At 36.6% G+C, this 24416-nt stretch overlaps 6 protein-coding genes across 6 annotated transcripts; 2 read left to right on the top strand and 4 right to left on the bottom strand.

The window, feature by feature from the left end:
• Positions 1 to 3945: 3945 nt before the first annotated feature.
• Positions 3946 to 4575, top strand: LOC103956287 (zinc finger BED domain-containing protein DAYSLEEPER-like). The gene has a single exon (XM_009368260.2). The coding sequence runs from the start codon at positions 3946 to 3948 to the stop codon at positions 4573 to 4575; it is 630 nt and encodes a 209-aa protein (XP_009366535.2).
• A 2184-nt stretch (positions 4576 to 6759) lies between these two features.
• LOC103956266 lies at positions 6760 to 9094 on the bottom strand. Its single transcript, XM_009368241.3, has 4 exons — positions 8962 to 9094; positions 8410 to 8480; positions 7350 to 7436; positions 6760 to 7265 (listed from the first exon to the last, which is right to left on the bottom strand). Exons 1-4 carry the CDS (start codon positions 9092 to 9094, stop codon positions 7038 to 7040), a joined length of 519 nt encoding a protein of 172 aa, XP_009366516.2. The 3' UTR covers positions 6760 to 7037.
• A 6-nt stretch (positions 9095 to 9100) lies between these two features.
• Positions 9101 to 12768, bottom strand: LOC103934993 (phosphatidylinositol N-acetylglucosaminyltransferase subunit C). The gene is given in 5 exon segments (XM_018644442.2): positions 9101 to 9148; positions 9361 to 10856; positions 10858 to 11174; positions 11323 to 11422; positions 12524 to 12768. Coding segments are annotated over 2 exon segments (912 nt in total). The 5' UTR covers positions 11113 to 11174; positions 11323 to 11422; positions 12524 to 12768; the 3' UTR covers positions 9101 to 9148; positions 9361 to 10199.
• Positions 12769 to 13791: 1023 nt separating this feature from the next.
• Positions 13792 to 16374, bottom strand: LOC103934994 (uncharacterized protein At4g14342-like). Its single transcript, XM_009344763.3, has 4 exons — positions 16233 to 16374; positions 15930 to 16015; positions 15466 to 15589; positions 13792 to 14215 (listed from the first exon to the last, which is right to left on the bottom strand). The coding sequence occupies exons 1-4, from the start codon at positions 16236 to 16238 to the stop codon at positions 14168 to 14170; spliced, it is 264 nt and encodes an 87-aa protein (XP_009343038.2). The 5' UTR covers positions 16239 to 16374; the 3' UTR covers positions 13792 to 14167.
• Positions 16375 to 16447: 73 nt separating this feature from the next.
• On the top strand, positions 16448 to 19098 carry LOC103934995 (DNA-directed RNA polymerases II, IV and V subunit 6A). The gene is made up of 6 exons (XM_009344764.3): positions 16448 to 16601; positions 16686 to 16719; positions 16829 to 17004; positions 17112 to 17163; positions 18599 to 18666; positions 18848 to 19098. Exons 1-6 carry the CDS (start codon positions 16567 to 16569, stop codon positions 18915 to 18917), a joined length of 435 nt encoding a protein of 144 aa, XP_009343039.2. The 5' UTR covers positions 16448 to 16566; the 3' UTR covers positions 18918 to 19098.
• A 610-nt stretch (positions 19099 to 19708) lies between these two features.
• On the bottom strand, positions 19709 to 23745 carry LOC103956269 (replication factor C subunit 3-like). The gene is made up of 11 exons (XM_009368242.3): positions 23560 to 23745; positions 23333 to 23443; positions 23157 to 23189; positions 22360 to 22528; positions 22071 to 22252; positions 21813 to 21949; positions 21578 to 21676; positions 20873 to 20942; positions 20657 to 20731; positions 20347 to 20392; positions 19709 to 19927 (listed from the first exon to the last, which is right to left on the bottom strand). The coding sequence occupies exons 1-11, from the start codon at positions 23641 to 23643 to the stop codon at positions 19869 to 19871; spliced, it is 1065 nt and encodes a 354-aa protein (XP_009366517.1). The 5' UTR covers positions 23644 to 23745; the 3' UTR covers positions 19709 to 19868.
• Between the last annotated feature and the right edge of the window lie 671 nt (positions 23746 to 24416).

Here is a 24416-nt window from a genome sequence, read left to right as displayed (position 1 = left end):
TCAACTGTTCAAAGAAATGTTTCGGTGAATAAACTTAATTTTTTTTATGCCCTTAGCGTTCTGTTTTTATGAAAAAAATATTTGAACCTTTAATACTAAGATCCAAAGTTCAAATCTTGAATCTACTGCTCACTGGCATTTCTTGAGCATAATTTTAGAATATATTTTTTTTCAAAATATTGAGTGATACACCACGTGATACTAGGCCGTGTAGATGTATAAAAGCATCCGTTCGTGGATAAAAGCTAAGCCCTTTAGCAGACTGAAACCCCGCTCTCCCCGCCCCTTTGGTTCTCTCAGCTCAAAAGCTCGAAACTTTCTCCGGCACCTTGCAGGGCCTACCGGCTACCATAATTATTATTATTATTTTTATCGTCACTACTTGTATAGATCTGAAAGTTAGAAACTTTGGAAGATTTAATGCCCCAACTCACTGTAACTTTATTTATGTGTAATGAAAAGCATAATTCTTTTTTGTCACCAAGCATGTTTGACGATTTTTGTACATGCCCAAATGGAGAATTTTTATTTTTAATTTTTAGTTTGTATTTTTTTGTTAGGGGTGTGAGTGATAAACCATAAATCTGGAAACTGGGTAATGGGTATTTGCAGCTTTCCATTTCTTAGAATTGCAAGTCTATCTGTGGCATATAAGTTGAAAATTACCAGAAAATAGTGATGACATCATTGACATGTATATTGATCCCAAGATTAATGCCTTGGGAAATTTCTGTCATATAGATATAGGCCCGTTGCGGACCCAACTTAGTGGAATAATAAGGTTTTGTTGTTGTTGTATAGATATAGGCCGGTTGCGAGTAGTTCATATTATCATTTAACAAGCCTACATATTTGTGTGTGCGTTGAGATTTGTAGCTGAGTAAACTTCTTTTTCTGTTATTTAGATTAGGAATAGTTGAAGAACCCCGGAAGGCTAGCATCACTAAGTCCGTTATATAGGTAGGGATTCTAACAACGGGGAACTATGTTGTGGATACTTAGCAGTTACAATGTGCCCCTTTTGTAAGCTAAAATAAGGGACTCTTAGGGCAAGTTCCTAGTTGTTCTGGTGAGAATTCTTTGGAAGGGTGGTTAAGTGAAGCAGAATATATCAGAGCATGCACTGAGATGATAATTATCGACGATTTGCCTTTTAGCTTTTTAGAAAGACAAGGGGCTCAAGTTTTTATGAAATCACTTCGTCCTGAGTTTGATGTCCCATCTCCAGTAGCACTTACTCGAGATGCATACCAGCTTTATTTGGATCAGAAGAAGCAACTGAAAAGCTTGTTGATTGAAAATTCGCAGAGGGTCTGCCTTACCACCAAAACATGGACTTCTATGCAACAAATCGACGACATGGCTCTGAAGGTCCATTTTATTGATAGTGATTGGAAGCTTCGTAGGAAAATGTTGAACTTTTGCCAATACCTGATGATAATGAGGAGACAGTTGGAGAAATCATTGCGTCGTGTTTAGTTGATTGGGGTATAGAAAGAGTGTTGACAGTTTCTATTGATAATGCGAATGATGCGGCTATGTACTCTATAAAAATAAAACTGAAAAATTTTACTGGGAATTTGTTAGATGGTGAATGTTTACACATGCGATGCTATACACATGTTGTGAATTTGATTGTGAAGGAGAGCTTGATAGATGTGCATGAATCAATGGATAGTATTCGCAATGCTGTGAGATATGTAAAGTCTTCTCCCAAAGGATTATTGAAATTTAAAGCATGTGACAAATATTGGGGTTCTCTTGATGACAAGAAGCTGTTGATTGTTTCAGTTGTGCTTGATCCATGCTTTAAGTTGGATTATGTGGCATTTTGTTTTGGTGAGATATATGATGATTCCATGGTTGAAGAGATGGAGAAAGGTGTCAAAGAGCTTTTGTTTCGTCTTTACGAGGTTTATAGTGCATCGGATTCCACCCCTAGTTGCACCGAAGCTTCTAATGATGATCAATGTCATTACGAACGGATAAGTAAATTTCTAGAGTTCAAAGAAAAGAAAGGTTTACTCCTAAGAAATGAGGTGGATAGGTATTTGTCGGACACTTTTGAGAATCCAGCAGACGACAAGTTTGATATGCAGCATTGGTGGAAAGTAAACTCTACTAAGTATCAAATACTATCGCGTATTGCAAGGGATGTGTTTGCTATCCCAGTATCTACAATGGCTTCATCTGAGGCTGTATTTAGCAGAAGACGGTGTGTTCTAAATCAGCATTGGAGCTTGTACTCCTAACTTTGTGCAGGCCTTGATGTGCTCACAAAATTGGCTACGGAGCCCACCATCTTCTACTGTCTTGGTAGATGATGATGAAGTATTAATTGAGGACGCGATATTTTACAAAGAAATCCAGTCAGGTAACAATTCAACTTCGTTGTAGCTCTTTCTTATTAACCTATTGCTTTTACATTTGGTCAGGGTAGAGTTTATGGATTTCTTCTCACACTTTCCATGGTTTCTGAAGTTTTCAACTTCAGATCGAATCATGGATCTTGGGAGCTTGGAAGTGGTGAAAGATTTCTGGTGTGCATTGGCAGTGGAGAGTGAGTTTGGAGTTGGATAACTTGACCTGAATACTTCAGATCGAATCATGGATCAAGGGAATTTGGAACAATTATCCTTAAACCTTTGTACTTTCTGTTGTATCTTGTTTCTGGGTGTGTCTCAATGTTGTTATATTGTGTTCAAGAGAAGGTTACTAGTTATTACTGTGATATATGCACTCATGAATTTGGTCAAATTCATCATCTTTTCTTCTATTTCTTCTACTTCACCTTACATTAGGCAAATTCTCCCTATTTAATAACCACCGCGGGGTGGCCCAATCTGGTGGTTTCTCGTCCTTATTCCACACAACACATTTTGGGTTTAGTTTTTGGCTCGAGTGAATCACATGGTGGCGGTCAGGAGGTTTGAAATGCCTCTGTGGATTTTTCCAACTCCTAGAAATATATAACATCGTGATGAACCCACCAAATGATTCCTTTTAATTATAATTAAAAAAAAATTCCCTTTATTTTTTGTAGGATGACTTGTCAGTTGTTTCTCTCTTTCTTTTTAAATTTATTTCAAGACAATGATATATTATTATATTCACATGAAAGTATGAATTTTACACTGTTGACCCTCAATTTGTTACGTACATAGCCATATTGATAACAAATACATACACAAATAATATATGGACAACACATACGCATTTTGTCCTTTATATAAGTAAGAATGAAGTAATTAGTATCATATATAAAAGTAGCCCTTAACTTCGTATTTCAATGAGTTGAAAGGGCCAATAATGTAACAAATATGTAGTAAAATGTCAATTTTCGAAGTGTAAAATTTAAAATTGATCCTTAAACTTTTATTTTAGCTTGGATTTAGTGTTAATTAGAATTCTGAACTTAACAAAACGTGCATTATTGGTCAATCTGAAATGTTTTTCATCAATTTGATTATGGCGTGGAACATAGGAGCCACAATTGATATGTAAACTTTCACTATAGTTTAGATTTGGTTCTTGGAATTTCATCTTGATTTAGATTTGATCTCCCAACACATATTGAAAACATACTAACATAATTTTTACGATAAATAACGGTAGGCAATCAACGGTGCACGTGTTGTTAAATTCAAGAAACCAAAAGTAATGAATTTTTGTTCAAGAATCAATTGTAAACTAGGTGATAACTTAGGGACCAATTCTAAAGTTTACTATTTAATAAAAATAATAAAATAATAAAATTATCGTAAAATTGTGAGAATGAATGCCCACATGCTTTAAACGAAGAAGACTTGAGAACAGTAGTGTGATTGTTGTTATGTGATGTTTTCAAAAGGGCAATAGTAGTGTAATTATTGTTGTACGATGTTTTCAAAAAGAGCAATCATTTCACTTTTTGGTTTGTCACGAATATGGCTTTATATAAACCACATGGCTCTGAAGGTCCATTTTATTGATAGTAACTGGGAGCTGCATAAGAAAATATTGAACTTTCGCGTTGTACGTGATGTGAATGAGGAGACGGTTGGAGAACTCATCGCAGCGTGTTTAGTTGAATGGGGTTTAGAAAGAGTGTTGACGGTTTCTGTTGATAATGTGAGTGCAAATGATGCGGCTATCAACTTTATGAAAACGAAGTTGAAAATTTTGGCTGGGAATTTTTTAGATGGTGAATTTTTACACATACCGTGCTATACACGTATTGTGAATTCGATTGTGAACGAGAGCTTGAGAGATATGCATGAATCAATCGATAGTATTCGCAATGCTGTGAGATATGTAAAGATTTTTCCCGAAGGATTATCGAAATTTACAGCATTTATTGAGCAGGAAGAAATTGAGTGTGAAGGTCTAATGGTTTCGGATGATCATACTGGGTGGAATACAACCTATTTGATGTTGAGAGACCCCTTAAAGTTCCAAAGGGCCTCTGAGAGGCTAGAAGAAGATGATGAAGATTATGCTAGCTATTTCTTGGAGGATTGGATCAGTAGGGTAAAATTGAAAGGGCCACCTACTGTCGATGATTGGGAAAATGTTCGGGTTTTTGTTATACTTTGAAGGTCTTTTATGATGCGACCTTGAAGTTTAGCGCTTCGTGTGTCACTTCGAATGTGTATTTCAATACCATGTGTTCAATTCAATCGAAGTTGACAACATTGAGCCGAAATCAAGATTCAGTTTTGGGAAAAATGGCGGCTAGTATCAAGAGAAAATATGACAAATATTGGGGTTCTCTTGACAGCAACAAGCTGTTGATTGTTTCAGTTGTGCTTGATCCGCGGTTTAAGCTGGATTATGTGTCATTTTGTTTTAGTGAGATATATGACGATTCCACGGTTGAAGAGATGGTGAAAGGGTTCAAAGAGCTGTTGTTTCGTCTTTACGAGGTTTATAGTGCATCGGATTCCACCCCTGGTTGCCCCGAAGCTTCTAACGATGATGATCGGTGTCACGATGAATGGATAAATAAGTTTCTGGAGTTCAAAGAAAAGAAAGGTTTACTTCCAAGAAACGAGGTGGATAAGTATTTGTTGGACCCTTGCGAGGATCCAGCAAATGACAAGTTCGACATGCTGCATTGGTGGAAAGCACACTCTACAAGGTATCGAATTTTGTCGGGCCTTGCAAGGGACGTGTTTGCCATTCCATTACCTACAATGGCTTCATCTGAGTCTGCATTTAGCACAGGCACAGGAGGGCGTGCTCTTAATAAGCATTGGAGCTCGTACACTCCTAAGTTTGCGCAGGCGTTGATGTGCTTGCAAGATTGGCTACGAACCCTACCATCTTCTCCCGTCTTGGTAGATGATGATGAAAACTTATCCGGGACACACAATTCTACGAATAACTCGAGTCAGGTAACAATTCAAATTCTTTGTAATTTTGGCCCGAGTTGAATTTATGCATTTCTTCAAACATTTCCCATTCTTTTCGTGTAGAGTTTTTCGGACCACCCCCAAGACGTTGATGGTTGATTCTGTCTTGTTTCGGTAAGTTTACGTTAATCTTGTTTCGTTAATTTAGTCGTAGCAGATGTTTAACAATGTATGATGATTACATGTTTGGTTATTAGAACTCTTTGAAGGTTGAAGTTTTGAAGAACTTCAGTTGAAACGTGGATATCATGGGAGCTTGGAGGAAGTGGTGGAGGATTTAGTCGGGTGGACAATTATCCTTAATCTAATACTTTCAGTTTGGAATCGGATAGCTTGACCTGACTGGATAGACAATTTAGCCCGGTGGACAATTATCCTTTTAAATCTTGTACTTTCTGTTGTATTTTGCGTCTCGGGTGTCACCTAGTGTTGTATTGTTTTCAAGATCGAGTCGCCTCTGAAAATATTTGCACTTATGTCATGATTTATTTTTGGACCACTTCATTTTACACCGTCTCAGATTGAAATGATTTTTAAAACTGGTTACGGGTGTTAATCTTCTCACGTTGCATCATAAAATCTTGAGATCTTATCAATCTATGTCTTCCATCAGGTTGACTTTGTAGTCCTTCGTTAAATTGAGTTTGGGTCCAATTTTATGAGTTGTGGAATGCACATTAACACCACATGGACCAAAAGTAGACATCATAGAGCTTCAACATCTCAATTAATAGTTTGTATTCCAAAACAATGACTTATTTTGGTCTGATTGGTGTAAGTGTGACTTCTGAACAGCCTGAAAGTGGGTCTCACATGTCATAATATCAATTTATATTCATGGTATAGTAGATGCTATCACACATACAATCATACTCAATTCGATAGAATTGTTTGATCTTAAAGGGGATCTTCTATAATTTCGCACGTGAGGGGTTATTTCTTGGTTTCGTCTAGTCATTAATAACTTGATTATTTTTAGATAATAGTAGATAAAAAATTAAGAATCATATGATTAAATAGATGAAATGCATAAATGGAAACAATTTTAAAACCTCACGGTCCGATATGCGAAAATTGAGATTTTGTAGCACTTTTAAATAAACATTTTCTCCCCCTCTAATTTAGGGATTTGAACTCTGAAAATAAAATTTGGGGCTTACCGTTCACCTTTTAGCATTTGTTCCAAATTTCTGTCAAATGTTAAAAAGTTGAACGGCAAAGAAGCACTCGAGATTTTGTTTACATAGGTAAATTGACTTAAACATACACATCTCATAAGTATTCTACAGAATGAATTCTAGAGCACGACAATGAAGATCGAACGATACCAGGAAACCATGATCGGGCATCTGATTGCTCGATGAAATCATGAAAACGGAAACTGCATCTGTTAGATAAAAATTGCATGGTGTGGTTTATATCCGGTCCAGTAAGGAGAGGTACAGATTTCGAACTAAAAGGAAGTAAATAACAAACCCGAAAAAGAGTTGTCGCTAAATGCTAGTGGTTGCCAAGATACATGGGATCACATTAGTATTGTTTGAGTTCCAATGCCGATAGGAGCACCACCAACACAAGCAAAATCTTTCTGCTCTTGTTTAAAATGATTTTCCGTCATTATGCTAGTCCATACCGCCGATCTTCTTACCTGTGTTGCTTCTTTCGCTTCCCCTTAGTTTTCCCTCTGAACATACTCGGACCAGCATATGTGTCTCCAGATGAAGTAGGACGTAGCAAATGCTTCACATCAAGTACACCGTTTTTAAAGTGTCCTTCGCTTCCTTTCAAACCCCTGTTCTCGGGCCTCTTCCTCTCTGTGGATCTCTTAGAACTGCCACTTGAATTCCCACCAAAACGTCCAAGGACCATGTTCTATACAGATTGAGTATCGAGTTAGTTCAAGTTGACCAAACTACCATTTGCAAATTAAAAAGGGCAGTCGAAGAAGAAAATCACCTGTTCTTGCAGTTTTTGCTCCCTTTTCTTTTGATTCTTCATGACCAGTTTTGCTACACTTAGAGGTAGTCGCCGGTTCTTTTGAGGCTGTTTCAAGGGAGCAAGCACTCATGAATACTTTTGGAGAGCTTGTAAATGAATGCATACATGGCCATATTGAAAAAAGTAGTACTAGTCGGTGCTCAGCTGAAGGAGACCAATGTCCTATTGCTCTTTAGTTATATAAGCTGTGTGCTTTCAGCTGACTACTAGCACTATTTGCAAACTTAAGCAAATTTCATTCCCATTTACAGGAAACATAAAAACCATATTCAACTCAAGTAATAAATAAAACAAATGTCCGTTGCACCAAGCGAGCAGCCCACCGAAAATGCAATCAAAACCACCACGTTTATACATTAACAGAACCAAACCGTCATTACAACAGACTACACACCTCAAAAACTAACAGCTGACTTAAGCTACATCAGCCCTCCAATCCACACGACTTAAGCTACATCAGCCCTCCAATCCACACTAATCTAAAACAATGGAACGTCCCTAAATTAATTGGACTCGAAGCCTATAGAAAACCAGAAACTTTCCCCTGTTCCACAAAATTTATTTGTCCTCCACTTTTCTGTTTGCCCTGAACAGACCTTGCTTTCCAGAACAACCTATACCTAAGCCTCAAAGCGATCACAGCGACTAAAAATATCGTCAATACTATCAATCAGATCATTGCACATAGTGCAATCAAAAGGTGATCTTTCCTATGAGCAGGTGATAAGCCAACACTAGCCTCTTTCTTCTGCATAATGTTACAGGTACAAACTTCTCCACAAGCTTATCCAAGCAAGTATTTGGTACCTTAGACTTCCAAATCAACGTGGCACAAACAGGCTACGGATACATGACAACAAGGCTTGTAGAGTGTGGAAATAATAGGCACTAACGAACTCCTCTCACCATTTATTTTCCTAAAACTAAATCCTTTTCCCATTACAACAAAAACATAAATCAAAACAAAGCAGTTCATAGATTAATACTTTTGAAATTAAATATAGGGATAGGTCTATACCTTTCCGCCTAGAGAAACCACCCTCCTATTTTCCAACTCCTTTCTCTCCTTCCATGTCATATTAGAAGTACCTGAATGCAGTAATTTGAAGTGGAAGGGCAGACTAAAATTAGCATAAACATAACTGAAAAGGTACAGATAAATGCATCAAACACATGACGTTGTCCAATCCCATTACTTATACATATAAGTAAAATCCACACACCACGAAATGATACTTTTGTCTCACCATACAACAAAACTTTGAGTGAACAATACAAAAGATTCACTTGACCACTGAAATAATCTTAAGTAGCTAGACCCCATCAATGTGATGCATCAAACGAAAACATGAGCATTTCACGGGCATTATCCATGGAGCATGTCAAGCAATTCTATCATCTTCCTAACAAATTCGGTACGACAACACCTTAAACCAATACGCTTTGTAGAAGGAACTCACATTGGGCTTATAGGTTCTATAAAAATGTTGTTTCACCGAAAATCTTAGGTTATTACAACAAAAGGAACTGTATGAATGCGAAAAACAATAGTGACAGATTATATACATACCCAAAAGCTCAATCTCTTTAGCAATGTTCCTCAAGTCCATTTTTTGGAAGTGGGTGTCTGAGTTTTCTTCCTTGTTATCCGTTCGTCTCTTAAATGGTCCCCCTCCTCTTTGTCTTCCCTTATTCTTCTGCATTTTTTGCTATTTGTTGGAACAAATTGGGAACAAAGTATGCAAAGCCCTAGTAACCTGCCAGAATTATGGTTAATTCAGAAATTTGTAACAATTTAGTCACTAATTCAGAAATAATAAGAAGTTAGACACATAATTAAAGTTAATTTGCAAAAAAAATCAAACAGGAAAGATGAATACGTTCACAGAATTCCTTGTAACAGAGAAGACAAGACGCAGAAGAGTTAAACAAGAAGAAGAAGAAGGTGAAATGACGAGCAAGGACTTACAGAGGGCGGCGCTGGGTGGAGGAGTGCTGCAGAATGGCGGTGGAGCGGCGGCTCGAGCTACAGGGAGGACTTAGTGCTGCCGACTGAGGAGGCTGCGTGCTCGTGTTCGGGACCGGACGATTTATTCGAACTAAATGCCCTTACAATTTTCTAATTTATACATTTTTATTTTTTGGATCTAGACATTGGACAGGAATGGGTTGTGGCCTGGGCTGCTAGGTGGGCTTGGTGGGCAAGGTTTTTCAACTGGGCCACCCATTTCACATTCATATGTTTATCAAGTGACTTTAACCGACTCTGCGGTCTTCTGTTTGATCTAGTTTAATGTAAATTATCTTACCGTTTGTCAAAAAAAAAAAAAAAAAAGTAAATACATATTTTGACCATTGAAATTGATCCAAAGCGTAAATTGATGATAAATAATTGTTCTAGAACGCTTTCTCGCACTCATCGTCGCACTTGTTTCCCTGCGCCTTTTTGATTGCCTCGAAAAATGGCTTGCATCGATGGGTGGACCGCAAGAGGAAAGGTTGAGTGCATGTAGGTACTAAAGAAAAATAGAAGAAAAGAAAAATTATGACCTTTTTCTTCCTTAATGAGAATTGGGGATTGGTTGAGTTGGGAAGGATATTTGAACTCGAGACCCATCTACCGATTGAAGCATATAACTACTATGCACCGAAGAAAAACCGATTTATAATGACATAAGTTGATAAGCATAACATCACTAAACACGATTAACGGTAAGAGCTACAGAAGATAATGTTTACACAGCATTTGTATGTTCTACATTGAAATTACATATATTACAACAAACAGTCGTAACGGCACTCAAAATCTCAATCTACAATCTCAAAACAAAGCTTAGCCTCATCCCACGGACCGTTAATCTCAAATTTGTACTCCTGCATCCGTATCAGCCAATACGGACAGACCACAGTTACAAAAACCAACAACCCTAACAGCATCACGAAAAGAAACAAGTGCAGCGTATAAACAAAAGCCAAGGTTGCAACCATCAGACTAAACGAAAACCAGAGGTGCAGACGGAAGGAATACTTCCTGATGCAGTAAGTTACCAATGGAGCGAAAAGGAAAACTTGCAGGGAGAAAAGCATGTTCGCAAATACAAGAAGACTTGAAGGCAGGCGCGAAGCCATGAAAACCGAGGCCACAACAGAAGCATTTAAAGAGATGCAACTTGTCAATGTCGGATTGTTTGGGGCCTCAAGAGTTCTTATGGTGGACCCAAAGTAGTCATGGAGAAAAAGGTGAAGCACAAGGAGTGAGACGGTTACTGCCCAAACAGAGTCTGAGCTAATGGATCTTGTAAGAGTTTGATAAATAGGAGCTAGAAGATATAAGCCGGTGGTAAAAAAAGAAATATTGAGGATGTAATGGAAAAGAAGATTGAGGGAAAACATTTCTTGAGTTAAAAGGAGTATGAGAAAACCCAACCCGAGAAGGGTGACATCAAGAAGCAAAAGCGAATTTTCAGTTCAGAGTTGATCTGAGGGTGTAGATCCAAACCAAACCAGTGAGAGTTACGATGCACAGATACTGGGAGATGGAAACTGAATCCTGCATCACTTTTAGCATGTCCCTTTTTCGCACATTGGCATTTGTAACCATCTCTTCAAGAAATGATTCATCAGTGTGATTGTCATCAAACCCAGGTTGCATCCCTCCATAAGCCACTTTTCTCCATTTGGTTTGTGTCGGAGACGTCCTTTCAGTCATGTTGGTATCCATTACAATCCAAAAATTCACAAAACCCCACCCTCAAGAGTGTACTTTTCCCTACTGGTTTCGACCTGTCCAATTACATGAAACATAAAAAATGAAAACCAAAATACAACCACTGACTGATATTCATTTTATCCCCCTAATTTCCTAAGGTGAAAATAGCTAATATCAAAGAATTATATGGAAATGTAGGAGTAGGTGTGAGTAAAGAGATACCTCAAACAAGAAAACACAGAGCCATTGTTATGCATTCCAAATCTCACACATCATCAGGGTTAGTGCGAAGTTGGCTGATCCGAACATGTGTCAGAATCTACTGGGGAACGTAAGAAACAGAAGACAAATTACGGCATGGTACTGAAATTGGGATTTTTTAAATACCAAGCTGATGAAGGATTTGAAATAAAATGGCAAAAACTTTGCAGTGATCACAAAACAAAAGCTAAAAGTAAACACACTTGAAGCCAAAACATCAGAATCTTTTCATTACATAAACTACCAAATAGGCAAACATCACATCATCATATGCAAAGAAAAGGGCAGCCCCCAATATGTCGAAAAAGGAATAAAGGCTTGCGTCAAGAAGAAATTGGGTTTTATTGACAGAAGACAGAGGATCAACAGATCTACTCCCCCGCTTCCACAAGCTGGGCTTCCTTCCTTGGAGTTCTTTTTTGTGCTATCATAAATAATAACTCCTAGGAAGGAACACTAACATGCAATCTCTCGACAGTATATATTTCTCTTTGATAATGTCAACTTATCTACTCTAGATAATAAATTACAGTTCACACAGTTCCAACTTACAAGTTCGTGTTTTGAATTGAACAAACAAAACATATAATAATTAAACGAACCTCAAACTTTCAAATAAAAACCATTAGACTGAAAAAGCAACTACTATTTGGGTGTCAAAAAGGACTCGTTTAGCGTCTAGGATTGGATTGAACTAGATAACTCACTATAATCAATGTCCGTTGACGGAAGAAATAACAACATCGTGTCCATCTTGAAGAAAGAAGAAGGATTACTCATTAACAAAACTTATCCATTCCAATCCTCTAAAATGGTAGGATTGGAAGGAATATCCTTAATGTCTAACCCTCTCAAGAAGAAAAATCATTTACCGCCACCTTCGATACACCTTGAATTTTTCGAGTAATCCAATCCAATCCAATCCAATCCTAACAAGCCCAAAAAGGCAGTGCAACCTGTAGCAACTACTACCATTATCCCAATTGCTGTCTTATTTCCAGAGGAACCACACACAAAAATAATAAGAAAAATTCTCCTAAAATTATATTTTTCTGGATTCAAAACAACAGATTCAGGTATTTACTGCATCTGAGAGGAAAAGCATAAACAAAAAACGCAAAAATAAAGGAGAGAGATAAATTAAAGAACCGAGCAGACTTACAAGCTGAACCTTATTCGGAAGAATGCCAAAGCGGAATGAGAAGTAGAAATTGAAGTTGGATCTGGCTGGAGCAAAAGTTTTTAGGGTTTCGGGAACTTTGGGGATTTAGGGTTCTTTATTTCTGGAGCGGAATTGGAACTTGGCAAGGGGAAGAAGACGACACGACGTCGTATGGAAGGAAACGCTGCATGGAAAAATGCAAAACCGTCCGCTACGGCGCGTGTCGACAGGCTTTTTTTTTCTTTTCTCAGTCGCGCTCTACGCGCGCCTTAAAATTTAACTTTTCAGCCCAAGTATTATGATTTATTTCTAGGACACTTCCCAAGTATTATGATTTTAAGCTTTGTAGTTTGGGCGAAGTTTCACTTCAATCCTTATAGTTTCAAATTCAATTGTTGAAAAAACTTTTTATTTTGTCGTAACACGGCTCGATACATCTAGTATCATAATATAAGTGGAAATGAATCATTTTTAGATCTCTTCTATCAAATACTCATGACCCACCAATCAGGATTCTTGCAATTTTATCCAATAGCTAAAGTTATTATAACTTTTAATGGGACCTCTTATTTTTAATCGTTGAATCAAATTTCAAGAGCCCAGATTTGTGGATCATGAGGATTTGGTGGAAGGGACCCAGATATGATCCCTTTCCAATATGAGTGGTTGAATTTTTTTTAAATTCCAACCAATTATATTATAACATCTTGGTATACAGAGTAATGTTCGAAAAATCTCTCCAATTATAACAAAATTTAGTTATTATTGCAATTAAAGGATTATAACATGATTCAGTCATTTTTTTTTTAAATTAAAAATTGAAGCATGTCCATGGTTTTTTTTTTTTTAATTTTTTTATTTTTTATGTATCAATTTTCACTATTTACCCGCACATATGTCACATACATGTTAATTACGTGAAAAACCTGATACAGTTAGAATTTAGTTATAATACTTACCATCAAATGATGATTGTGTTAAATACGTGCAAATATTGTAGTCACTCCCGCTATAATATTTCAATTGCAACAATCAATAATCTGAAGGGATCCACTTCAATACATGTTAATTATGTTAAGTTCCAACTAAATTTTAGACATCAAACACTCGACTTTAATGTCGAAGGAGAAACACATTACTCTAGCCTACTTTCTTATGCCCAAGTCTGCTTCATTTCAAATAGGTTTTTATGTGTTGCGATAATCCATAGTTGTGACTTCTTTTGGTGATGTTAGTTAAGCTTTCCCATTTGGTGAAATAGCTAGGGCTGTTAAATAATCGGTTCAGAACCGATTTATTTGAGTAAAACTGTATCCAATCCAATTGTAAGATTGAAATAACTCTTCATTTTAGTCTCTGACATGAAAATTAAAAAAGACCAATGAGTTTGTACATCGTAGATCATTTGGAATATTTCGTGAAAAATCTATCAATATCCTCATTAAATTGTCACGTTAAACGTGGTCACCTTTTGAATGTATTTTTGTCAAACAAACCCCTCCACTTAATGAGAATATTGACAAAATTTTACGGAATGACCAAAATGATTTAGATATACAAACTCAGTGACCATTTTTATAAGGGCAACAAGAGATATATGATGGCTACTTCCAGCAAACAGGATATGCACTCCTAATAACGTTCTCAATCGCCTTCTCTTTCTGGGGGAGGACCACAAGGCAAAAGCATTTTCTGCACAACAAAAAAGAAAACCAACCAATTCATTACAACACGTATTTAGTGCTCGAATACTACAACTCGCGTAATCCAATCTCTCTATAAGACCAAATCATACCTAATAGACAGCCATCATAAATTACTCAGAACGAACTTACGCATCAGATGATAAGGGTACAAATAAAGGGAAAAATACGAAAGGCGTATGTAACATGATAGACTACGTGACTGGACCAAGTGATGTTAACAAGAAACCAAAATTATACAGGAATTTGGAAACTAACACGAGGAAGCCTAACAAATAATTAGTATCAAAACATGTGTGCGTGCGCGCACACAAACCCATAGCACTTAAGTCTTAGTCACATAAATTTACAATTAAACATTTTACACACAAGAGCCACATTTCATATGTAACCTACATCCCGTGAAATTTAAAGGCATGTACGATTGAATTGTTGACGAAACCTATCAAATTCAACATCATCCTGCTTTTAGTGTACCTATAAGCAAGATTATTAAAATCTTAATCCATGCTTGCTTAACTAACTGGCTACCCAACTGTTTGGCCGCTTAACCCTTATACCATAAGGGCAATCCTTCCTATGATTGGATGCAAAAGATGCACGTACCATCAAAGAAAACACTAAGCAGACGGGATTACTTCAACGCAAAACTGCTCAAAGAATTAGATAGCTTTACCCAAACAATGTGATAACAAACTCACTCCAAAGAAACTATTACTACCATTCTCTTCCCTCAAGATCTTATACCGCACAGGGTAAGGCTAAGAGCCGCTTTTGTTTACCCGCGAAAAAGTACAACACACAAGGCAAGAAAACATTTGAAAGTACAAGACTATGTCAATATCACATACACCACCGCAAAAGCACAAATTGATAGGAAGCTACGGTCATTTTAGTAAATTTATGAGAGATTGGTTTTAGTTAGGCGCTTCAGCTTGCAAACTCAGTTTATATACTGAGGTCTTTGTACAATCATGATGTTAAATGAACTGATTAGTATTTCTAGTTCTTGTATGATTAGTTTCTTGTGTATATGAGTTAAGGTTCGAACGGGGCTAACACACATGGATAAGTAATACTACGAGGTACAAACAAGTAAGAAAATCTGAAATCACTCACAACAATGCAAGAGACTATATCCAGAATACAATTCCTAAAGCCAACTAAAGCGAAACACCCAACGAAATTAGTTATCCTCAAAGTCATACATAAGCACAAAAACAAAGGAATAAAGAGAACCTGCATAAAGTTGTAGCGTTCTCTCCCAATGGACTCATTCTCGGCAAGAGCAAAGTATGCGAGAATTGGATAATGGCCAACGTACGAAGCGTAGCTATCACGCTGAATATTCACCGCCCATTCACTACACATTACAGAGACGAGATAGTTTCAAGATTAACACATAAGCAAAATTATAAACGCAAAAGATTAAAGGCTCGTTTGGATATGCTTTTAAAATGACTGAAAGCGTTTATAGAGAAAATGATTTAGGATTCCAAAAGTACTTGAAGTGCTTTTTGCAACGTGCTTCTTCCATGAAGCATTTAAGTACATTTTCAAAATTTCCTTGTATTTTTACTAAGAATTGATTTCAAAAACATTTTCATTAGAAGCGTTTTTAGTCATTTTAAAAATACATCCAACGAGCTCTAATTGTTATTCGTTCTTCAAGAGTTGAAAGGAAGAGAGATTTAACTACTCACTATCGATTCAAGTCGGCGTGCCCGGTTCCAACGTACTTAGCTTGAAGGTGTTCAAGCTGGGAATTGATGTTGAACCTGTCACTGGCCTAAACCAATCAAAATAAAAACAATTAGCTATGCTCTAATTACTAATTTTAAGTAAACGAAGAAAAAAGTTAGGGTTTATGAATTTGGAATCCCCAAGAGAACAGCTTGAGGAAGATGGATGTTGATTTTCTTCCTCAATTTTCTCAGCAAACAAACAGAAAATTGGGGTTTTAAGAGACTAATTAGGGCGATAATATCGATTTGATATGTAGTTACCTGCATAATGGCGAACGAGAACAAGCGCCAGCTAGGGTTTCAGATAGAAGAAGAAGATGGATTGCCTGAGGATATAAGGGGGAAAACGACGGCGTCTTGCGGAAGAAGCTTTGAGGAAAGCGTTCTGTGTTAAAAACCGTTTAAACCCTCGGCTCATTAAAAAAAATTGCCAGTTGTTATACCGTGATTGGATGTTAGAAACTTTACGGTGGTCGTTGCCACACCTGATCGTTCAAAAACCTTATTTCAAACCCTAATCCCTTCCCACATTATTCCAGGCGCTCTCTCTCGAAAGTTCATAAACCCTAAACCAGAACTTCTTCACCCATCAACAATGGCGGACGACGACTACAACGACGTTGACATGGGGTTCTTTCTCTCTCTCTCTCTCTCCTCAGATTTTCTGTCATTGCGTATGTGAGGTATACTGATTTATTATTCATTTTTTTGCAGATACCAGGATGAGCCTCCAGAGCCCGAAATTGAAGTAAGGTTCTTACTTTTTTTTTTTAGTTTTCCCCTTTTTGTTGGTAAATACAATGTTTTTTTTTTTTTTTTTTTTTTAATTTCTGAGTTTTAATTGGAATGATGGGCAGGAAGGGGCAGAGGAGGAGGATGTTGACAATTTGAACAATGATGATGTTGCAGGAGATCCCATCGAAGCCGAGGAGAAGGAAGAACAAGAGGGGGTGGAACGGCCTCGGAAAACCTCGAAATATATGACCAAGTACGAGCGTGGTAGAATCTTGGGTACCCGTGCTCTGCAGATTAGGTATTTCAAATTTCCAAACTTTACGTTATCTGTCTACAATTTTTATTTGTTTGATTTTGGCTTCGATGGACGCTGACAAAATTTTAATCTTTCGGTTGGATGAACAGCATGAATGCCCCTGTTATGGTTGAATTGGAGGGCGAGACTGACCCGCTTGAGGTAAGATTCCATTCCCCTACAGATATTTATCACTTGTAAATCTATTAGCCTCTGTTTCGATCTTGTCATTTTGCTGCTTTCACGTTGAGTTGAGGTAAATTAAGGACTAAAACTTGTAATGTGAGATTGTATCGTCAAATGATGATATGTACAACATTCACCAACCGCCTTATTGACTATTTCTTCAAAAGTTTTTGGTAGCTAGAGTGTTGCAAAATGGAAATAGGGGTAGAAATGCTGTTTTCGTGAGCGCTTAATTGTCCTGTTAGCATCTAATTTTTTGTAGTACAATGTAGATATGCAACAGCAACACGAATGATGCAAATAGTTAATTCTGGTAGCTATTGAAAATATGAGCTTGAATATTTGTTTCTTGAATAATGTTCATCCTTACCCAATTCAGTGAATGTCACATTAGGTGCTGCATTATCAATCTTGATATATTTGGGAGTGGGTAAGGCTATAGGTTTCTGATTGTTGATTATGTATGTCAGCAACTGGTGTTTATTGGTAATTAATTAAGGAAGAGGAGGAAATGATGGAGAAAATGGAAAGGATGACTCTAAAGGAGTGATGTCAGTAAATGTCATAAGAACAAAGTATATCTTTTCGGTTCCCAGTTTAATCAACTATGGTTTGTGTATGTCATCTCTCTATGAACTGTGAACAGACAAATGGAGTTGGTGGTTCATCGCTCTTATTCATTTGGTTATACTCTTCTGGGAGGTTAAAAACGTGGTATATATAGTTGCTTTAAACACACGCGTGCACAGACATATATAGGCATGGTTTAGGGTGTGTCGGGCCTCTCCACTTCAGATGCATACATAAAGCTAGATATTAGTAATGGTTACATGGGAGAGAAGAGATTTTTTATGCTTCTCATTCGTACGAGAAATGAGATTGTTTCTCTATAAGCGTAATAGAGCTTATAGCCAAGTAAGATTTGCTAGTTATCTGGATTAACAGCTAAGAAGAATATCACTGCACTAATTATAACATTAATGACTTCTTTGGTTAATGTTCTCAATGACATGTTAACGCGGCCGTGCCACTCAGAACTGTAGAGGAGCATACGCTTTGTTGAATTTCCTTAATTTACTGTCTGTAGCTATTACAGTCGGGTTGGGAGGGAAAAAATTCCCTTCATTTTCTACTTTTAAGTTGCTTTAGACAGTCAGAAACAAATAAGTTGCTATAAACAGTGCCCGCATGAATCACATATCGTTAATCCATTTGACTGCATAGAAATTTAACATGGAGTCGACATTGCTCTAATGTTCAAATATGATGGTTTAAATTAAACCATTTAGGCGACTTTACATATTGTCTAATTGTTAGTACACAAAGTAATCTAATTGATACAACAGGTATTGTTCCCTTGTGCTATACTCTAGTGTGCTAACAATAATCTCTGGAATATTGAATTTCATAGATTGCTATGAAGGAGCTTCGTGAGCGGAAGATACCATTCACCATACGCCGCTACCTGCCTGATGGAAGGTGAGGTTCTAGTTTTAGTTTTGCCTATGATTTGAGAGGTCTTGGTTTAAACTATCTGTTTACGACTTTTTTGAGAAGCTTGTTCATGATTGCACACAGAGTCACAAAATTTTCCATAACTTGTATTTTAAGATTTGTAAATGGTTTAAGAAAAACATTAATTGGGGTTTAATATTTTCAGCTATGAAGACTGGGGCGTAGATGAATTGATCGTCGAAGACTCCTGGAAGAGGCAGGTGGGAGGTGATTGATCAGATATCGTTTATGCATGGAAAATGGTTTCCGATGTCTATAAGTATTAGGAAGATCTCTCTTTTGGCACTGGACCTATGAACTTACTATGTTGGAAGACTTAAAAACTTTTTTGGTAAATATGTTGAAACAATGCTGAGACACCCCAGCAATGTAGTTCATCAAGTGTGCTTATTTTCATTGCGGCTATTTCTTTATCTTTATGTTTGTGTTGACCATGGCAATCCGATTGCTTGAGTTCGGGATAAGCATTCTGCCTTCATCCATCGTGTTCATTGACATTTACAGGTTTATTAAGGTCATGTCTGGAAGCGCATTTGAAATAACTTAGTCATTTTCGTTCATCAAAAGCGCTTCTAACCATATTTTGTAGAAGAAGTTAGCGTGTGTTCCAAAACGCACTTTTAAGTGTTTTATGGAAGGAAGCAATTCAAGTTCTTTTACTAGAAGCGCTTTAAAGCAGAAGTGCTTTCTGAAGAAACTTTTCCAATTAGGCCCAAAATGTTTGAAAAGTTGGTTGATTAAACATTGGTCGGATGAAAGTTGATTCTAAAATAGCTTTCCATAAGAATGTTGCACAAACATCACCTAGGTTTCTGCATATTCAAGCAAACGCATATAATATCCGGGGGAAAACATCAAGTGCCCAAAACCCTGCATCACCCGTTAAATTCCGTGGAATTCTTACGAGCACATCCAACAATTAAATTCGATAACGATATATCATACGTTGATGTACTCTAGCCCTCCGTTTGAACGAAGAGACTAAAGAGTTTCGACAAAATTAGAATTTAAAAAGGAAATTCAGTAATAATAATGAAATGGAGTGAAAATACAACTGCATTACAAAGCTGGTTTGCGAGTACACATCTTCTCATAATGTCTAGTAACATTAGTACACAATTCGTTGCCATAATGTTTGGTTGAAGGCCATTATGCCAGTCTACTGCTCAGCCAAACGCTTCGATGAGGAAAGCCTTATAAATGCTCATGAACTTGGCCACGAACGCTGAAAACAAAAAAAGAGAGAAAAGCGAAAACCCATTAGAGATTAGAAAGCCACTTCGTCGTCATATTCATGAGCACATGCCCCCCAACCCATACGAAAAATGTGTGATGTGATAGAGGTCTGATGTTAAATATACATGCTACCAAAGGCACAACATGTACATGATGGATGAGTACGGATCTGAAAACTCACGCCTCACAGTTTATGATGAAATCACACGTAACATAAGATGAAACACGATCACAACACAGAACATCATGCATCATGGGTAGAAAAAGAAAAATTAAACTCTTAACGAGATTTCAAGAACCCTAAATGAGATTCTTTATAAATCGAGAGCAAGCAATTGAACTAATACGTAATGATTCTTCATTTCTACTTATCATTATCTCAACCAGAATCTTGAGAGACGAAAGTACCTTCAAGGTGAAATATGGCTTTTTGCCCAAGACGCATCCTATGTTCCTGTAAAAAAGAAAAAGAAATCTGCAATGTAAATACTATTAAAATTGGAGAAACCAAAACCTGACTTTATTCCACAATTCCCAAACTTTGACTTGTGGCCCGATGTAATGAGGTCAGTATGCTCATGATTCTTAATCATGTATAAACAGCACAAGAGATTACAAGTACAGAGATGTTGATGAAAAATATATAAAGCCTAATCTAACCACATTGAACTACTGTCAGAAATCAAGGCTTCTGACATAACCTCGATTATATACTTACATAATATGCAGCCCAATGACAAACCTCGTGCTTCAACTCCGCGTCCAACTTCTTCAATAACTCAAAAAGAAGTCTCTGAAATAGAATATATAAGCTTCAAGATAATGTCCGAAGTTGAAGTCGCTTATTCAACTATTGCTGCACTTGAAAAGGCCTAAAGCAAATAGATGTGGAGAAAATTGTATGAAACAATATTATAGGGAAAGAAAATTCTACCTTCAAGATGATCTCCGGAGGAATACAATTAAGCAGCAGCTCATATAACTTTTGCCGCACTTGATAAAGCCTAAAACCAACAGAACAATCTTTGATTAGGGTACCAAGAAACACTAGAAGATGGAGAATCATCTTTCCTACTTCTACAAGCGTGAATAGTGTAGGCAAAATGAAAAGAAAAACTTTAGAGATCAATAACTGTATGCAACAAAATAACTTCTACGATCATCTTTCTTTTCATGTAATATGATTGCGTTATGGTGAACAAGGGCCTGCAGGTTGCTAGACATGCAATTACTAAACTCAATTAGTGAGAAGATGGCATAATAAGGACAAATAAGATAAATGTATTCAAATCCAATTAATTTTGAATTCAATTATAAGTTTCCAAAAAAGTGACTTTTTGATAAGAGAAGGGCATGATCCCGTAAATACATATTCTGTTTTATGCTAAATGGCAGCCATGAATGCTGTCATGAATGGCATGGTCATCTTTTCGCTTCTAGGCTATTCCTTTTTTACCCTCCCACCTTGTATAAGGGTTTAATGTGTAACATACATCTGTGGAATTCAATTTTTTCTTGTGTGCTTTTCTTAGGTTGGGTTTGATAATTAAACTACAAAAGGACGATTCTAAACTGAACTGCAGAGAAAAAAAAAATATCACAACAAATGCCAATTTGATAACATGCAGAAAAACCAAACCTTTTAGGGCTTTGCTCCTTCATTATATCAGATGCAATTTCAGAAACATATTCTTCCCAATCCATAGGTGGTATGGCCTGGTTACTTGTAAACGGATATCTGCAACCACATCAATGGTACACAGAAAGACCTTATGTATCAGGAACTGTGCAATTGCTATATGAAGCGCATTAGCCTAAGACAGAAAAGAACTGCTTGGTGCAGCTGATGATCAATAAGGACTATGGCACTTAACTGTTGAACACGACAAGTTTCCAATGACAATATAGCTCTCCTTAAGCTCCTATTGGATTTTTCAGCTATACGAGCAACAAATCCTGAAGGAAGTTGCAGCCCTTCTTTCTTTCCGATGGACTCCAATACCTTCACAATCTGGCACCCAAAAAAATGATATACGTTAAATGAAGGATGGATTACGGTGGAAGGCAACACACTCGACAATAGTTAATTTCACACAAGCAGTTCTACTAGTTGGAAGCCAGAAAAATCAAACCTGATCTTCTGTTGGTGAATTTATTCGCACATTAAGACATCGAGACCTGATTGCTTCAGTAACCCTTGAAGAACTGTTACAGCATAGTATTAGCCGGCAATAAGCACTATATTTCTCCATAGTTCTTCTAAGAGAATGCTGCGCTTCCCTTGAAAGTTTGTCAACTTCATTCAGCACTAGGACTGACATTGAAAACAGGACATAGTATTAGTATATAATACTTAAACAATTGGATACCCAACTACTTACCTATTGGGTAAGTGTAAATTCATTAATGATCAGAAGGTACCTTTATATCCTTTTTTCCCTTTTGTGTCAATGGGTCTATTTTTAGCCATTTCTTTGATTATCTCTTGAACAATATATCTGTCTTGAAACCCTGCATCACTGGGGTTCAGTTCAATATGATTGGTGCTCGATAATGTAGTCAGCTCTATATCAATTGTTCTACTCCCAGCCTGAAAATAAACCATACAAAAATTTTAGATAAAATAAAATGCAAAAAATAAAATACAAATTAAACATACTAAAAGTGGAAAGTTTTAGTTAAAAATTAAAATGCATAGTATGCATCAACAATTTCAAATCGAACAAGGAGGATATCTGAAAAAAAAACTCTAGATCTATTATATAACATAAACAATGTTACTTAAAGTCAGAATGCCCAAAAGTACGTTGAAACAAAGCGAGATGAAAAAAACAAATAAATTGGGTTGATACACTATATTGAGCTAAGATGGGAGACGTCAGTGTTCTTCAGCCTTTCATCAAGTTTCAACTACAACCTATGATTTTCAGGTGACAGATGCTACAAAAGCTCGTGAAGCCACAAATGGAACAACACATTAGAGGAATAGGCAAATCTGAGATATCAGAAGCATTTCCTAAAGCATCAATTACATGGATGATGGTTTGAACCCTTTTTTTTTCTTTAAAGAAGACTTTGTTCCTTTTTCGAAAAACCAAACACGGATAGATAATAATAAGCAAAATGCAAATAAATCTAAATAACAAATCAACAATAGTTTCTGCAGAAGCAGCATCAATGATCAATCATATAAATTGAAAAGCGGGCAATTCACTTACATCGACTTTCCATGCCCTGTTTTCCACCTTCACCTGCCAACCAAAATCACAAGAATTTCTCAAAATCCATCATAAAAGAGAGAATTTTCTCAAATACCCACAATTCGGTAACTGGAAATGCGCATGGAGACCGTTTAAAAAACATTAAAAAGTGTGAGAGTTAAATAATCGGAGACCTTATCGGCACTGGGTCCGAAAATCTGACGAAGAAGGGCGATGATTAGGGTTTTCTTGCCGGAACCAGAAGGGCCATAAAATAGCAAATGGGGGCAGTCCTGCTCCGCGACCTATTAGAAATGAAAATTCCAACGAATTAGATAAAGAAAAAAATACAAAACCCTAGAAATTGGGGGTTGAAGGCAGTAGAGAGATGATCGGAGGAGGAAGGGGGTTAGGGTTTTACGAGTTTCTTGAGGTTTTGGGCGACGTCTTGGTGGACAATTGCCTGGTCTAGGGTTTTGGGTCGGTACTTGTCGACCCACAACATCCTGAGAATACTGTTTTTCTTTCACTCTTCACTGAGAAGAAGGAGACGCCAAAAGTGGCGGGAACTTGTTCTCTCACTTGGTGCCTTTAGGGCTGTAAATCGGCTGGATTTGTTGGGGTGCGGCTCATTTTATTTGATTAAAAAAAATTAACGAAAAGTAAAAAAAAAAAAAAAAAAAAAAAAAAATAGTTTTATTGAAAAAAGACAAACAATTGTGTAATGAATAGTAACAGGGAAATATAAAAATTATTGAAAGTGTTTCGTTAGAACTCATTTTATTAAATCAAAATATAAACGGTAATTTAGTCTTTAAATTATTATATAAATAAAAATTATATTTTTAAATTACTTTTCAAAAAAAAAATGGTCCTTAATAATTAAATTAATAAAAGTCTGTTAATTACATCTTTAATGTAAGGTTCAAAACTATTATATTCAATTTTTCATTAATTTAAATCACATGACACATTTTAGAGTGTCATTTTCTCGCTTATAAGCCCTTAAAGTTGCCTATAAGTTGACAAATTTTTTGATGAAATAGCTCTTCATATAGCAGTTTTTAATCAATTTAAGGATCTTTTTTATTAAAAAATAATTTAAAGATCTAATTTAATTGAGGTGATAATTCAGACACTAAATCAGCAGTTTATTCTATATATCTTTTTGGGCAAAAGCCTCAACATATTTTATTTGTTTTTTTCATATTAATTTTTCAGTTTTATTAGTTGAGTCAAACAAAAGTTGAGAGTTCACTTAACAAACGAGCAAAACTT

This window comes from the organism of the source record quoted next, unplaced genomic scaffold, assembly GCF_019419815.1.
Source record: "Pyrus x bretschneideri cultivar Hongxiangsu unplaced genomic scaffold, Pyrus_bretschneideri_v1 Contig47, whole genome shotgun sequence".
NCBI lineage: Eukaryota > Viridiplantae > Streptophyta > Magnoliopsida > Rosales > Rosaceae > Pyrus > Pyrus x bretschneideri.
Note: the sequence above shows the minus strand (reverse complement) of the source record. Positions and strands in the feature narration are given on the sequence as shown.